This window comes from Neoarius graeffei, chromosome 10 (genome assembly GCF_027579695.1).
Source record: "Neoarius graeffei isolate fNeoGra1 chromosome 10, fNeoGra1.pri, whole genome shotgun sequence".
Lineage (NCBI taxonomy): Eukaryota > Metazoa > Chordata > Actinopteri > Siluriformes > Ariidae > Neoarius > Neoarius graeffei.
Genome location: NC_083578.1, coordinates 55,748,942 through 55,765,871, shown reverse-complemented (window position 1 = coordinate 55,765,871; position 16,930 = coordinate 55,748,942). Strand labels below are relative to the sequence as shown.

The window sequence follows — 16,930 nt, the reverse complement described above, 5'->3', positions numbered from 1 at the left end:
TACACACTAGCAGACATCCCAACCTGCAGAAACTCATTTCAGGGAGGTGTCGTGACGCATGACTTTTTTCCCCATCAGCGGGGGGTGTCACGACACCTCCCTGAAATGAGTTTGGATGTCTGTAAACCAATCAGGATGCTCTTTGTCTAGCATGCGCTACATGAACAGGCGCACACGCAGTCTCTCTCGCTCTCCGTCATATGTGCAATGCAGACATTAATGTTTCGCGTGCACGCTCTTGCTTGCTTGCTCTAGATTCCGGGAGATATTATCCAATTTGCGGGCATCAGGGAGCCACTATCAATATGCGGGAGACTCCCGGAACTTCCGGGAGACTTGGGATGTCTGCACAAGACAGCGTTTATGTAGAGAGCATGCACACTAGACAGCGTTTATGTAGAGAGCATGCACACTAGACAGCGTTTATGTAGAGAGCATGCACACTAGACAGCGTTTATGTAGAGAGCATGCACACTAGACAGCATTTATGTAGAGAGCATGCACACTGGACAGCGTTTGTGTAGAGAGCATGCACACGACAGCGTTTATGTAGAGAGCATGCACACTAGATAGCGTTTATGTAGAGAACATGCACACTAGACAGCGTTTATGTAGAGAGTATACACACTAGAGAGTGTTTATGTAGAGAGCATGCACACTAGATAGCGTTTATGTAGAGAACATGCACACTAGACAGCGTTTATGTAGAGTATATACACTAGAGAGTGTTTATGTAGAGAGCATGCACACTAGACAGCGTTTCTGTAGAGAGCATGCACACTAGACAGCGTTTATGTAGAGAGTATACACACTAGAGAGTGTTTATGTAGAGAGCATGCACACTAGACAGCGTTTATGTAGAGAGTATACACACTAGACAGTGTTTATGTAGAGAGCATGCACACTAGACAGCGTTTCTGTAGCGAGCATGCGCACTAGACAGCGTTTCTGTAGAGAGCATGCACACTAGACAGCGTTTATGTAGAGAGCATGCACACTAGACAGCGTTCATGTAGAGAGCATGCACACTAGAGAGCGTTTATGTAGAGATCATGCACACTAGACAGTGTTTATGTAGAGAGCATACACACTAGACAGCGTTTATGTAGAGAGCATGCACACTAGAGAGCATTTATGTAGACAGCATGCACACTAAAGTGTTTATGTAGAGAGCATGCACACTAGACAGCATTTATGTAGAGAGCATGCACACTAGACAGCATTTATGTAGAGAGTATACACACTAGACAGCGTTTATGTAGAGAGTATACACACTAGACAGCGTTTACGTAGAGAACATGCACACTAGACAGCGTTTATGTAGAGAGCATGCACACTAGACAGCGTTTATGTAGAGAGCATACACACTAGACAGCGTTTATGTAGAGAGTATACACACTAGACAGCGTTTATGTAGAGAGTATACACACTAGACAGCGTATATGTAGAGAACATGCACACTAGACAGCGTTTATGTAGAGAGCATGCACACTAGACAGTGTTTATATAGAGCGCATGCACACTAGACAGCGTTTATGTAGAGAGCATGCACACTAGACAGTGTTTATGTAGAGAGCATGCACACTAGACAGCGTTTATGTAGAGAGCATGCACACTAGACAGCGTTTATGTAGAGAGTATACACACTAGAGAGTGTTTATGTAGAGAGCATGCACACTAGACAGCGTTTATGTAGAGAGCATGCACACTAGACAGCGTTTATGTAGAGAGCATGCACACTAGACAGCGTTTATGTAGAGAGTATACACACTAGAGAGCGTTTATGTAGAGAGCATGCACACTAGACAGCGTTTATGTAGAGAGTATACACACTAGACAGTGTTTATGTAGAGAGCATGCGCACTAGACAGCGTTTCTGTAGCGAGCATGCGCACTAGACAGCGTTTCTGTAGAGAGCATGCACACTAGACAGCGTTTATGTAGAGAGCATGCACACTAGACAGCGTTCATGTAGAGAGCATGCACACTAGAGAGCGTTTATGTAGAGAGCATGCACACTAGACAGCGTTTAGGTAGAGATCATGCACACTAGACAGTGTTTATGTAGAGAGCATACACACTAGACAGCGTTTATGTAGAGAGCATGCACACTAGAGAGCGTTTATGTAGAGAGCATGCACACTAAACAGTGTTTATGTAGAGAGCATGCACACTAGACAGCGTTTATGTAGAGAGCATGCACACTAGACAGCGTTTATGTAGAGAGTATACACACTAGACAGCGTTTATGTAGAGAGTATACACACTAGACAGCGTTTATGTAGAGAGTATACACACTAGACAGCGTTTATGTAGAGAGCATGCACACTAGACAGCGTTTATGTAGAGAGCATGCACACTAGACAGCGTTTATGTTGAAAGTATACACACTAGACAGTGCTTATGTAGAGTATACACACTAGACAGCGTTTATGTAGAGAGCATGCACACTAGACAGCGTTTATGTAGAGAGCATGCACACTAGACAGCGTTTATGTAGAGAGCATGCACACTAGACAGCGTTTATGTAGAGAGCATGCACACTAGACAGCGTTCATGTAGAGAGCATGCACACTAGACAGCGTTCATGTAGAGAGCATGCACACTAGACAGCGTTCATGTAGAGAGAATGCACACTAGACAGCGTTTATGTAGAGAGCATGCACACTAGACAGCGTTTATGTAGAGAGCATGCACACTAGACAGCGTTTATGTAGAGAGCATACACACTAGAGAGCATCTATGTAGAGCATGCACACTAGACAGCGTTCATGTAGAGAGCATGCACACTAGACAGCATTTATGTAGAGAGCATACACACGAGAGCGTTTATGTAGAGAGCATGCACACTAGACAGCGTTTATGTAGAGAGTATACACACTAGACAGCGTTTATGTAGAGAGTATACACACTAGACAGCGTTTATGTCGAGAGCATGCACACTAGACAGCGTTTATGTAGAGAATATACACACTAGACAGCGTTTATGTAGAGAACATGCACACTAGACAGTGTTTATGTAGAGAGCATGCACACTAGACAGCGTTTATGTAGAGAGCATGCACACTAGACAGTGTTTATATAGAGAGCATGCACACTAAACGTTGTCTTTGTAGAGAGTATACACACTAGACAGCGTTTATGTAGAGAACATGCACACTAGACAATGTTTATATAGAGAGCATGCACACTAGACAGCGTTTATGTAGACAGCATACACACTAGACAGCGTTTATGTAGAGAGCATTCAACACTAGACAGCGTTTACGTAGAGAGCATGCACACTAGACAGCGTTTATGTAGAGACCATACACACTAGACAGCGTTTATGTAGAGAGCATGCACACTAGACAGCGTTTATGTAGAGAGCATGCACACTAGACAGCGTTTATGTAGAGAACATGCACACTAGACAGCGTTTATGTAGAGAGCATGCACACTAGACAGCGTTTATGTAGAGAGCATGCACACTAGACAGCGTTTATGTAGAGAGCATGCACACTAGACAGCGTTTATGTAGAGATCATGCACACTAGACAGCGTTTATGTAGAGAGCATGCACACTAGACAGCGTTTATGTAGAGAGCATGCACACTAGACAGCGTTTATGTAGAGAGCATGCACACTAGACAGCGTTTATGTAGAGAGCATGCACACTAGACAGCGTTTATGTAGAGATCATGCACACTAGACAGCGTTTATGTAGAGATCATGCACACTAGACAGCGTTTATGTAGAGATCATGCACACTAGACAGCGTTTATGTAGAGAGCATGCACACTAGACAGCGTTTATGTAGACAGCATTCACACTAGACAGCGTTTATGTAGAGTATACACACTAGACAGCATTTATGTAGAGTGTATACTCACTAGAGAGCGTTTATGTAGAGAGCATGTACACTAGACAGCGTTTATGTAGAGAGCATGTTATGCACAATAGGGGTGGGCAAAAATATCGATACGGCGATATATCGCGATACTTTGTCTTCCGATTCAATATCAATACTCGAAATTTGAATATCGATATTTTTTAAAATAATAAATCATGTTTCAGACGGGTTTGTAAATCCAGTACGACTTCCGCACCTCCGTTCCGCGAGGTGTCGCTGTGCTGCTACCTCACTGCAAGGCACACTTCGTCTTCTCTTTTTTTCCCGGCGGTTGCAGTGAGGAAGAAAACAAGCAAGCATGGCTGTTAACGTAAACCTAGAGACGCCGCCGAACTTTAAGACAGATGTTTGGAGGCACTTTGGATTCCAAAGGAAAGGAGAAAAAAAAACCCAGTGAGCTGGACAAAGAGTACGCATTTTGCAAAACCTGTTTCGCTCCAATTAGATATTCAATTTCTACTGCAGGTGACATAATCAGCTCTCAGAGGAGCTGTCTCACCTCTGAGCATGCTGACTAGTTGCTCTTCCTGAAGAAGAACATGCAGTTTTGAAATATGTGCTCACAGTACAGGTTTGGATTAAACTTTACACAAGTACTATGCACAAGTTAAATGTTCTCAGGTATATGTTCTCAAGTTTACAAAGAACAAATTGATATTAGTGTTAGCACTGAAATGTATGTGCAGTCTGCAGTGCAAGTTTTAAGTTTTCATAAAACAGTTTGATTCTCCTTGTTAAGCAGCACTGATGTGTCCATGCTTACAGAAAAGTTGAGAATATTAGCACAGAAATGGGAATTTTCTGTATGTTGTAGTGAAGCAACTCTTGGTTTTGCCAGCAGTGGAATAGAGACAAATATATGTCTGGCAAGAGTGTGTAGTTATGTATGTGAAATGTAATTTTACAGTGGTCAATAAATTCTGATTTTCTTCAGTGACACAGATATTGTGATGTGGTTGAAATTTCTTGCAATATATCGATTATCGCAGAATCGCTGTACCGTGATATTATCGTTATCGTGGGCAAAATATCGCCATAGTATCGTATCGTGAGGTATCTGGTGATACCCAGCCCTGATGCACAACCTGTCAACCTCGATTACAATTTCATATCTCTGTATTGGCCTAATTTAATGTTTTAAAGTAATTATTTTTTTTACTAAAATGAATGACTAAAACTGGACTAAAACCCTTTTAGTTTTCGTCGACTAAAACTAGACCAAAACTATCAAGGATGGAATTGACTAAAATGTGACTAAAACTAATAAGCATTTCATCCAAAAGACTAAGACTAAAACTAAATCAAAAATGGCTGCCAAAAACTAGATAGATAGATAGATAGATAGATAGATAGATAGATAGATAGATAGATAGATAGATAGATAGATAGATAGATGTAACTCAAGTCTTTTTTTTTCTCCCTCCATAACAGTGTGAATAGCACAAATGGCATGGACTCTTCATTTCTGATTTGGGCCACTTTCATATGTGGTCCTAAATCAGATACAGGTCTGATTTTTGCAATGCAACCTCAGTCTGAACAGGCATATCAGAATTTGTGCAATGTGTATGTCACACTAGATCAACATATGTCATAATTCTGTCAAAATTCTGACAATAAGGAACAAATAGTGATAAGTTAAACGATTAAAACTTTATACGATTAATGTTTTATATGAATTGTTATTAATTACTCTTCTATTGCTGGAGTGTCTGATAGATTTTCTTACTCAACATGCTCAGAAACTGACTACTTGCATAAAAGGGAATGTTTTGTACAAATCATCAATCACAGACTACTTATTTCTGTATGCTGTATAGAGGGATATGATACACTGTAAAGTAAAAACATATATGCTTGCAATAACCTGGATGCAGCACAGTTTGCTCACAAGATAGATTTCTAAAGTGTCTTAGACTGACAGAGGTTGCAAAATTACACACATTCTTTCCTTAAGTAGAAATACAGACACTTGTGTAAAAATGACTCTTATAAAAGTAGAAGAACTGATTCAACTTCTTTACTCAAGTAAAATTTCAAAAGTACAGGCTCTGAAATGTAATCAAAGAAGAAAAGTAAACAGTAGCTCTTTGAAGGCCATTTCTACTGGTTGTTTCTGTGCAAAGCTAACTGAATCTCATGTAATATTATATTATATTATATTATATTATATTATATTATATTATATTATATTATATTATATTATATTATATTGAGGATATTACACAGTTGCACGAAGATATGAAGTTTATCTCCGAGTGGTGAACATATTCATGAGTGAGCAAAGCAAACGAGTGAAATATTTTCAACACAAGAAGAAAAATTTCATATCTTCATGGCACTGTGTAATGTTCTTTACATTATATGGACACATCCACAAAAAATGGCAAGTTAATCAAAAGAATTTTAATTTTGAACTGGCTCGCCCTTTTGACAACGTGTGTCTCGTCAGCAGGAAAACACTGGGAGTGATGCCATCGGAGTGAAATATTGAAAAATATATCACTCAGATCCACAATGTATTTTGTATAACAATGTGAGTTTTTCAAAAAGAGAAGATAAACTTCATATCTTCAAGCCACCATGTGATTTTCTTTTTATTATAGAGACACATTCGCATACAAAAAGCACACAAATTTATCAAAACAATTCATCAATTTTCTCACGAGTGACATATAGAAATCTATGTCATGGTTTTGGATCTCCATGTCCCAGATGTAGCACGTATGAAAAATACAGTCAAGCCAGAAAGTCTGCACACCCCTTTCACCTTCTCCATGTTTTATTACATTACAGACATATTCTACAATAGATTGAATTCATTTTTTTTGCCTCAGACATCTACACACAATCACCAATAATTACGAAATGAAAACAGGTTTTTAGAAAATGTGCAATTTTATTTTACTGACAAAAATAGGTCATTTAGGGGTTACATATCTGTACACACCCTTAGCCTAATACTTGGTTGATGCACCTTTGGCAGCAATTACAGCTTCAAGACATCTTGGGAAAGAAGCTACGAGCTTGGCACACATGTTTCTGGACATTTTTACCCATTCCTCTTGGCATATCCTTGCAAACTCCATCAGGTTGGATGGGGAGCATCGGTACACAGCCATTTTCAGCTCCTTCCACAGATGGTCAATTGGATTCAGGTTTGGGCTCTGGCTGGGCCACTCAAGGACATTCACAGACTTTTTCCGAAGCCACTCCTTTGTTCTCTTGGCTGTGTGCTTCAGGCCGTTGTCATGTTGGAAGGTAAACCTTCGCCCCAGTCTGAGGTCCAGAGCACTTTGGAGCAGGTTTTCTTCAAGGATCTCAGTGTACTTAGCTGCATTCATCTTTCCCTCTATGAGGACTAGTCGCCCCATTTCCACTGCTGAAAAACATCCCCACATCATGATGCTGCCACCACCATGCTTCACTGTAGGGATGGCATTAGCCAGGTGATGAGCAGTCCCTGGTTTCCTCCAGACATGACACTTGGTATTCAGGCCAAAAAGTTCAATTTTTGTTTCATCAGACCAGAGAATCTTGTTTCTCATGGTTTGAGAGTCCTTTTGGCAAACTCCAAGTAGGCTGTCATGTGCCTGTTACTAAGGAGTGGCTTCCGTCTGGCCACTCTATCATAAAGGCCTGATTTGTGGAGTGCTGCCTGGATGGTTGATCTTCTGAAAGGGTCTCTCATCTCCACAAGGATATGCTGGAGCTCTGTCAGAGTGACCCTCGGGTTCCTGCTCACCTCCCTAGCCAAGATCCTAGCCTGATCACTCAGTTTGGCTGGGCGGCCAGGTCTAGGAAGATTCTTGCTGGTTCCAAACTTCTGTTTACGAATGATGGTGGCCACTGTGCTCTTTGGGACCTGTAAAGCTGCAGCAATTTTTCTGTACCCTTCTCCAGATCTATGCCTTGACACAATCCTGTTTCTGAGGTCTGCAGATAATTCCTTTGACCCCATGGCTTGAAGTTTGCTCTGACATGCACTGTCAACTATGGGACCTTATACAGTATAGGCAGGTGTTGGCAAGCCCCAATCATGTCCAATCAATTGAATTTACCACAGGTGGACTCCAATTAAGTTGTAGAAAAATCTCAAGCAGTATCACTGGAAACAAAATGCACCTCAGCTCACTTTTGGGTGTCACGTCAAAGGGTGTGCACACATGTACATATGATATTTTACATTTTGATTTTTAATAAATTAGCACAAATGTCTAAAAACCTGCTTTCACTTTGTCATTATGGGCTATTTTGTATAGAATTTTGTGACCAAAAAAATGAACTCAATCTATTGTAGAATAAGTCTGTAACATAAGAAAACGTGGAGAAGGTGAAAAGGGTGTGCAGACTTTTTGGCTTGACTGTACGAGTCGCGTGTCCATATAATATAGTATAATGAGCGGCATGGGTGATTCAGATATAATTTAGCATGGGTGGCACGATGGTGCAGTAGTTTCAACTGTCGCCTCACAGCAAGAAGACTCTGGGTTCAAACCTTGCTGCCAGTTGGGGCCTTTCTATGGCTACGTTTACATTACGTCGAATCAGCGGATCATCAGATTAACGTTCTTAAAACGATTCGCGTTTACACTAAAACCGTTAGCCGTGCACACAGCAACACCAATACGCGGATACGCTCGGCTCCGCAGGCATCCTGCGCTCCAAATCACTCCGCCCTGAACAGCGAGTGCCCTCTGGAGGGTGCGCACTCCGGCCCTGCGCAGCTCACAGAGCGCGCGAGTGAAGTGAACAAGCCACGATTCGGGACTGAGCCGCTGTGTGTGAGATCCCAGCGCATATCACTTATTACTTGCAAGTGGAAGGATGGCAAGCCTAAAGACAATCATAACTACACAATGGGCAGTATTTGCATCAGTATTTGCAGTATTTTCATACTTTTATACTCTTTAATGAAAGGTGATACAAGGCGGAAGTCTGCGCCGTTTTTCAGCAGTCGCGTCACATGACCAACGCCAGCGAATCAGGAAGGTGGATGTCACAGTGACGTTGTCCAATGAGACGCCAGGTAGAGCTCAGCACAGCGTATTCGCGTATTCTCAATGTTTACACAGCACCGGAGCTGATACGATCTAGATTGAATACGTGGACGCTGGCGGATTCCCGTTTCCCCGCTTTTTCAGGGGGGTTAATGTAAACGGACAGTGCATCCGCGAAGAAAACGAGACAGATACGGTCTAATGTAAACGTAGCCTATGTGGAGTTTGCATGTTCTCCTCCTCACTGCATGGGTTTCTTCCTGGTGCTCTGGTTTTCTCCGACAGTCCAAAGACATGCGGATTAGGTCAACTGGCTACTCTAAGGCCAAGTTTACATTAGACCATATCTGTCTCGTTTTCTTCGTGGATGCACTGTCCGTTTACATTAAAAAGCCTGGAAACGCCGGGAAACAGGAATCCGCCAGGGTCCACGTATTCAATCCAGATCGTGTCTGGTCCGGTGCTGTGTAAACATTGAGAATACGCGGATACGCTGTGCTGAGCTCTAGCTGGCGTCGTCATTGGACAACGTCACTGTGACATCCACCATCCTGATTCGCTGGCGTTGGTCATGTGACGCGACTGCTGAAAAACGGCGCGGACTTCCGCCTTGTATCACCTTTCATTAAAGAGTATAAAAGTATGAAAATACTGCAAATACTGATGCAAATACTGCCCATTGTGTAGTTATGATTGTCTTTAGGCTTGCCATCCTTCCACTTGCAAGTGGTAAGTGACGCGCATGCCCGACATGCACTGAGATCACACACACAGCGGCTCAGTCTCAATTCACTGCTCGTGCGCTCCACTCGTGCGCTCTGTGAGCTGCGCAGGGCCGGAGTGCGCACCCTCCAGAGGGCACTTGCTGTTCAGGGCGGAGTGATTTGGAGCGCAGGATGCCTGCGGAGCCGAGTGTATCCGTGTATTGGCGTTGCTGTGTGCACGCGAATCGTGTATTGGCGTTGCTGTGTGCACACTAATCGTTTTAAAAACGTTAATCTGATGATCCGCTGATACGGTCTAATGTAAACCCCACCTAAATTGCCCATAGGTGTGAATGTGAATGGTTGTTTGTCACTGTGTTATAGATTAGCCTCTCGTCTGAAGTCAGCTGGAATTAGCTCCAGCATCCCTGCAACTGAGAGGAGGTATCGATAATGGATGGATAATATAATATATATTATTATACATACAGGACACTTTTTTTCGATGGAATAAAAACATATTCTATTTCCTTCAAGTGGGTTTCATTCATTTGGTTTGATAGCATGCAATATTGTTAGTATATCGCTAATCCTACATGTATTACACCACTCTAACCAATGAAGAATAAGTGTGCAATATGATTTATGATATTGCACTTTGTCAAGACAGCATGTCGTCACACATCGGAGCTGATGTGAATGTCCAATGAGAAAGTTCTTTGCTTCGCATGCGCAGAAGCATTTCTTTGTTTGCCAGGAAAGAGAAAGACTAGGTTATTCCAGTGCTAGGATTAGCTATGCTATAATTAAGCAGTAAATCAATAAACTGAAAACTGAAACTAAAGATGTGTTGAACACCCGAAAGGCTAACAAAACTTCATTAGATGTTCTTCACACATATTTACAAGCAGTGGTGACAGTTACTATTAGGGCTGGGACTTCAGCTCAGCCAAAACTTAGCCAGACACACCAAAAAAACAACAGGGCAAAGGATTTTGCATGGGATTAGTGGCAGGGTGCCACATAGCTCCATTGTGTGTTGCTGTCAATGTTGACTTTAAAAGTAACTAAGTAAATTACATGGGGAAATGAATACTTAAGTATGAGTGAAAAATACCAGCGACAGAGAACTGGAGACTGGAAAAGAGTCTGGAGACAGAAATGTTAGTTTCTCGGTCGTTAGCCTGTGCTACTTGCTCTCGATAGCATTGGCTTGAGCACTTTATTAGCATTCACTAACACTACTGATGAATGCTACACCATCTAGAAGGTGACTTCACTGCTGCGCTGACAGCGCCGACTCATGGTTAAGCTTGCATTAGCCTTCGAGAAGGCCAGGGGCCATATATTTTTGGTCCCTCCCACTATAAATCAAAGTCTGATTGCTTAATTCATCTATCACTTCCTACATATACATACACTGCCATGGCCTTCTTTCCCGACAATGAAGTCTTAACCAATGTGTGAGCCAGCTCTAAACTCTTCTCAGCCTAGAGACAACAAACAAAAAAAATCTCATTGGATAACTCTATTTTAATGTTTTCAGGAGAGTAACCCTTTCATTTCTGAAGCAAATTTGATAGAAAATGAGGCCAAGTTAGAATGAGAAGAGACTAATTATCATGAAATTATGAAAGAATGAAAGCAATTAAAGAATGAAAGAAATTAAATATAACATTTGAAATGCTGATATGTTTGGGCCTTCTCTGAACGCCTTGAAGGCCCTGATGGTTCCCCTCTGTTTACAAGAGAAAAACATACCAACGGACATAAAAAAAAACTAGAAAAGAGAGTGTATAATAATAATAATAATAATAATAATAATAATAATAATAATAATAATGGCTTTTTTCATGATATATCAGATATATTCCATTCAGCTAGCTCATCTTCGACTCGTTCAGTATCACGCTAGCTGAATAGAATATATCTAATATACCACTCAATGCGAGCCAATATTATTTAAATATAATATAATTGGGGGGGTCAGCATGTGTGCATGGAAGGAGTCAAACCCACACTTTCATCAATTAATTTTTAAATAATATGGGTATGTAAGGTGCTCCACTGCAAATATTTTAATTTCCAAGTACTTAGTGATAAATAAACAATCCACTTGCATGTGCAGTCGATACTGATTAGCTAGGTACAGCATGACTTATGGCTTATCGTTAATTTATAGCTATCTTTACCTTACTAGCTACTCTTTACATGCTTGCTAATAACTTATTTGAAGAGTTTGGAGAATAGACATCACATACAGCTGAAGCATTAGGTATTTAAATCAAATAATTTGAAATGTTTACACAAAAACGTTCAAATTTAAAAGAAAACCCATTCCCCTCAGTTTAACAAATGTGAACACAACTCATAGTTTGGTCAGGGTTGCCAGATTGGGCTGGTGTACCCAGTGTTGTCTTTTGTATTGTCCCATCCATTTAGGTTGAAATTGGTCTTGATGTTGCAAAGGCATGCAATAATATAATAAAATAAAAATAATCAATAATTTCCCCTTAAATGCATTACAACTAAAGTAACAATCCTGGGGTGGGTTTCCCAAAAGCACTGCAGCACAAAGATCATCATTAGACGGTAGAGCAAGCAGCACAATGAGCACTCTCTCTACTAGTTAAGATGCTCTTAGTGTTAAGAGGCTTTTGGGAAACCTACCCCTGATTAGTAAATATAAAGTACAGATACTTGTGTTAAAATGTAGGGAATAAAAATAAAAAAAGTTGTCAAAAAATAAATACCCAAGTAAAGTATGGATACCTAAAAACTCTACTTAAGTATCGTGACAAAGTATTTGTACTTCATTACTTCCCTCTTCTTTAGGCTGATCCTGCTTATATTAACTGCAGTGAAAACCTGGCTACTGTAAGACTGATAAAAAGGAAAGGAACTGTGTGCACACAACAATGCAGATACCAGGGAAACTGTAACTGGCAAGATTCTGAAAGTTGTAGTAATTATATGTATAATGCAGATTGTCTCTGAAGGACTGGTTTGGGAAACAATACCCTACAGTAACAAAAGTTCAGGGTTACCTGCTGTTCTTATGTACTTAACAAATAATTTTATGGCCAAGAAAGACCTTTCTTTTACATTTCACAATCCAGTTTAACTGGCAATGATGCAAGCAGGACAGCCACACTGGCTGTGGAAGCTAGCACTATACAAGTCAGATATGACGACAAACTGAAAAGTGAAACATACAGAGGCAATCATATTACATATTTGTGCCAAACAAAACTCTTATTTTTACCAAAATGTTCACAAAATAGCCTTTGGCCTTTGCTGTTTTATTCACAAACTATCCATAATTAAAAAAAAAATCCAATTCAGCTCGATGTGGCAGTACTGAACATTGAGCTAAACCCTCTCCAGTAGTGAACTATCGACAACTGACTGTGAGCTAACAAACACAAATATTGAGCGATGTGGCTCACCTGAGGCAGACAGGGGGAAAAATAATAAAAATAATTTTTAAAAAAGGAAATGTATCCTTTGTGGTTAGTAGCATTTATTCTGAACCACGTTAAACAATGCTCAGTGATTCAATTTTGGGAGTGGTAAAGTAGGACATGACTTAAGGTTTCAGTTGAATTTCAGAAAATAATAGGTGAAATAAACAGGTGATTGTTTCTACCTATATAAATATTTTACATTATTTATTAACAGCACATCATTTATTGTTAGATATTGTTAGAAGTTCATCTCATTGTATCTTATCTTATTATTAAAATTTTGGACAAAAGTGGCTTGAATACCACGGCATCCATGCATACAAGTGTCACACATACTGGGCTGCCCCACCCATATCAGTATAGGCATGTTTCTTCCTGATGAGAAAAATAGCAGCTTGATGAAAAGAGCAAAACAGAGACCTGTGCAGATCTGAGCTCAGCCTTTGACTGGGAGAGAGAAGCTATGGTACATGAAAAGAAAAAAATAGCCTGCTCAGAAATACATCGACGCCAGGATTCAAACCGACGTTGCAAAATCTGTCTCTTGCCTGAACAGCACTCTAGACCGCTCAGCCACAGAGGATTATATTGTAAGCTGAGGTTATGTAACATGGCACTTACATAGTCAGTACTCAATGGCACCACACCGCAACTGTAGAATCGCTACCTGAAGCTAGCACGCCAGTTACGTTCTTAAAAACACTCAAACTCGGTTAAACATACACATACAGACAGGTGCCTCTATAGGCTTCAGCCAAAGGCTGAGCCAAAAATTATGTCCAACCATATCTGATATTATACCACCAAGTTATGATTGTGGCTGCTGAAAAAGAAATCCCATTTTTTTTATTATAAAGTAATAATCAGTAATAAAAGTCCCAGCACAATTATTTACATTTATGACAAGCACCTATCAAGCCTTCAACTCCAAACTTCAGTTAATCCGCACCGCATTATTTCAGTGGAAACACATCTTGAGGAGTGGAGTAAAAACAATATCCTGGCTGTAAGGCTCAAGTGTAATATGATCTAAAGGCCTCTTAAAAGCACTCTAAAATATACTGCTGAAAAGAAAGAATATACTGGTACACCTCAGATGGACTCTCTCTCTCTCTCTCTCTCTCTCTCTGTGTGTGTGTGTGTGTGTGTGTGTGTGTGTGTGTGTGTGTGTGTGTGTGTGTGAAACAGACCTACAAATGGTCTTATGGATTCCACTAATGGTTATTTAAAGATCTGTTGATTCTGCTAAATCTGCAAAGGACAGGCTCAGGGTGTATCCCCACCTCATGATCAGTATTCCTCTGGAATACTGACAGACAAACAGACAGACAGACAGACTCTGGATCCAGTGTGACACGGTAAAGCAGTTACGGAAGATGGATGAATAGCTAATTCTGCTAAATACCATATAGTCTGAATTTGTATGAGAGGTTCGCAGAGGCAATAACAAAGAGATTGTCATATTTAAAGATCCATGAATTTACACACAGACTGGTGTAGGGCCTAAGTACTGGAGAGTCACAATTTATATAACTGCCCTCAGCAGGGTAATATCTCTCATGGCAGAAGTCGTGATAAGTCTGCATACAGATACACTAGAGCACCCTGGGGACAAGGTCATTTTTCACAGCGCATAAAGAGTGTGAACCTACAGAAGTGCGCACACACACACACACACACACACACACACAAGTGCCTACCCAGGCTTGCTGTTTCTCAGGCATGAGAGAATAAAAGAAAAAAATGGATTGAAAGCATGTCTGCTAGTGAGGAAGAAAAAGGCATTTTGGAAAACATCTAGCTGTCCATCAAAACCCAGCAGGCGACAGAATACACATTTATGCCTCAATAACCACAAGGGATATGCACAAACTCTCGCACAAATGTTCTGTCGTATGAATTTACACGCCCACATATATTTCCCACTCTCTGGCACTGTCCTACCTTTTTGACAGTCTCCAGCATGGAGCGGCCACCCTGCCATGGCTTGGATCCTTTTCGGATGCACGAGAGGCTCGCCATGCTGTGCCACTTGCGGTCCTCCAGCTTCCTGTGGAAGGTGTTGGCCAGCAGTAATACTGTGTCGTAGATATAGCGGTTGGTGATCTAGCCAGATGGGTAGGAGAGGAACAGAGAAACAACGGGTTATGGAAAACCTAAGGCATTTAATTAGTCATCACCTTACAAGAAAAAAAAAGTGCAAGATTAATGACTCACAAAGGAAATATAGTAACAAGAGAAAGGGAATTGTTTGGTTCTGTGCTAGCAGTAGTAAATGTGCCACTTGTACACAGTCCACGATAACGATACAAAAACTGTTGTTGTTTTTTTTCAGTCCAAAGAGTGCTGATGTTACAAGGGTCCTTTTTTGGATGGCCAAGGAGTTAGCACTTTCAAACACAGATGGTCTTATCTGGATGGTGTAATCTGATTAAAAAAAAAATAGGTATTTCAAATGAGTGCTGATTAGAGACAATGAATCATACAACATTAATTATTCTTATATCACAGCACTGTTAAATTCTAAAATCTGTTTGATCAAAAGGTGTTGATTAACTTTCTGTAATAGTACTGCAAGGTTTATATTACTGAGCTTGTTCTAACGCTCCATCATTTCTATCGTAACAGTTTAAAGAGGGATACGCCACATAATCTAAGGCTAATAATTAATGGATTCATATGTGTTATTATTTAACAAAATAAACATCATTATTATAATTATTATTTATTAATATGGTGAATTTTTCAGTCAGGCGAAGTCGTCTTGTGTCAGCACTTTGTAACGATCATTAAGTTTCTCACCATTTGTGAGCCTTCAGGACAGAGGAATTGGGCTTTCTGGTTTCTCAGTAACATGACAACCTGCATATTTTTGTCTTATTAACTTCAAGACAGACAAAAAAGAGGGTAGTGAGAGAATGACTTTATAGCAGCTATAATGTAAATACGAATGATAATCTACAACATTAAATGTAATTAAAGAGTTATAAACAATGTGAATGATATAGTGTAAGAAATTAAAGTTGTAACTGTTGACAAACTGCTGTGGTATAAGAAAAAAATTGGAAAATAATCAAATTTAGGCTGGTAATGTCACCTCGGGCTACATCATGCCAACCGTTACTGATTATTTTCTTACAACAGCATGCCCTACCATGTTTTATTCCTTACTTTGGTTATTTTGTGGAGGTATATTACTGGAAAACTTCAACAAGTTTGTGCTTATGAACTTGGACAGGTTGTCTTGGCAACAATTTGTGCGTGCACACAATTGGTGTCAAGTCCAACAGCTGGGATCATGTCATAAATGATCCAATCCAACTAACAGAGAAATCCACATTTGAACTACAGGAACCAGAAGTAATTAAACATTTTAAGTGATCTAACAGATTAAATCTTATCAGTAGTGATCAGCAGTACTGAACTGGATTATTACATTTCCTTGCTAATCTATCCATCATTAGGTGGTAGTAGTAGCAGGGCTGCTGGAGCTTGGCATTTATAGCACATGTTTCAAAGAATGCAAACAGCTCCAACTTACTGTAATGCTATTTGTGCAATAGCTTCAGAGCCCTAGCCGCCTTTCAGACCTCTGGCTGATTCCTGTTTGTCTTTTCTTGTGTTTTCTTTGCTTTTGAGTCTGACAGCAAGCATAATGTAAAGCAAATTCACAGGGTGGAGGAAAGGGGAGTGGAATTGATAATTAGAGCATTACAACATCCTCCATTCCAGATATGCCTACACACACATACACCCACGCGCACACACTATGCTGCGTGGAAGGAGAGTTAATTCAACTCTGATTGATCGTGCTGCTCTAATCTTGCCCAAGTGTTGTCTCTGTTTTAATGAGGCCATAATAAATAG

The 16,930-nt window shown here is 40.4% G+C and overlaps 1 protein-coding gene across 1 annotated transcript in view; it reads right to left on the bottom strand.

The window, feature by feature from the left end:
* The window catches only part of grid2 (glutamate receptor, ionotropic, delta 2), a 1,182,816-nt gene that overhangs the window by 355,208 nt on the left and 810,678 nt on the right, over positions 1-16,930 (bottom strand). Inside the window, exon 7 of the mRNA XM_060930811.1 lies at positions 15,008-15,169. Coding sequence (XP_060786794.1) covers positions 15,008-15,169 — 162 coding nt within the window. The remainder of the gene's footprint in view (positions 1-15,007; positions 15,170-16,930) is intronic.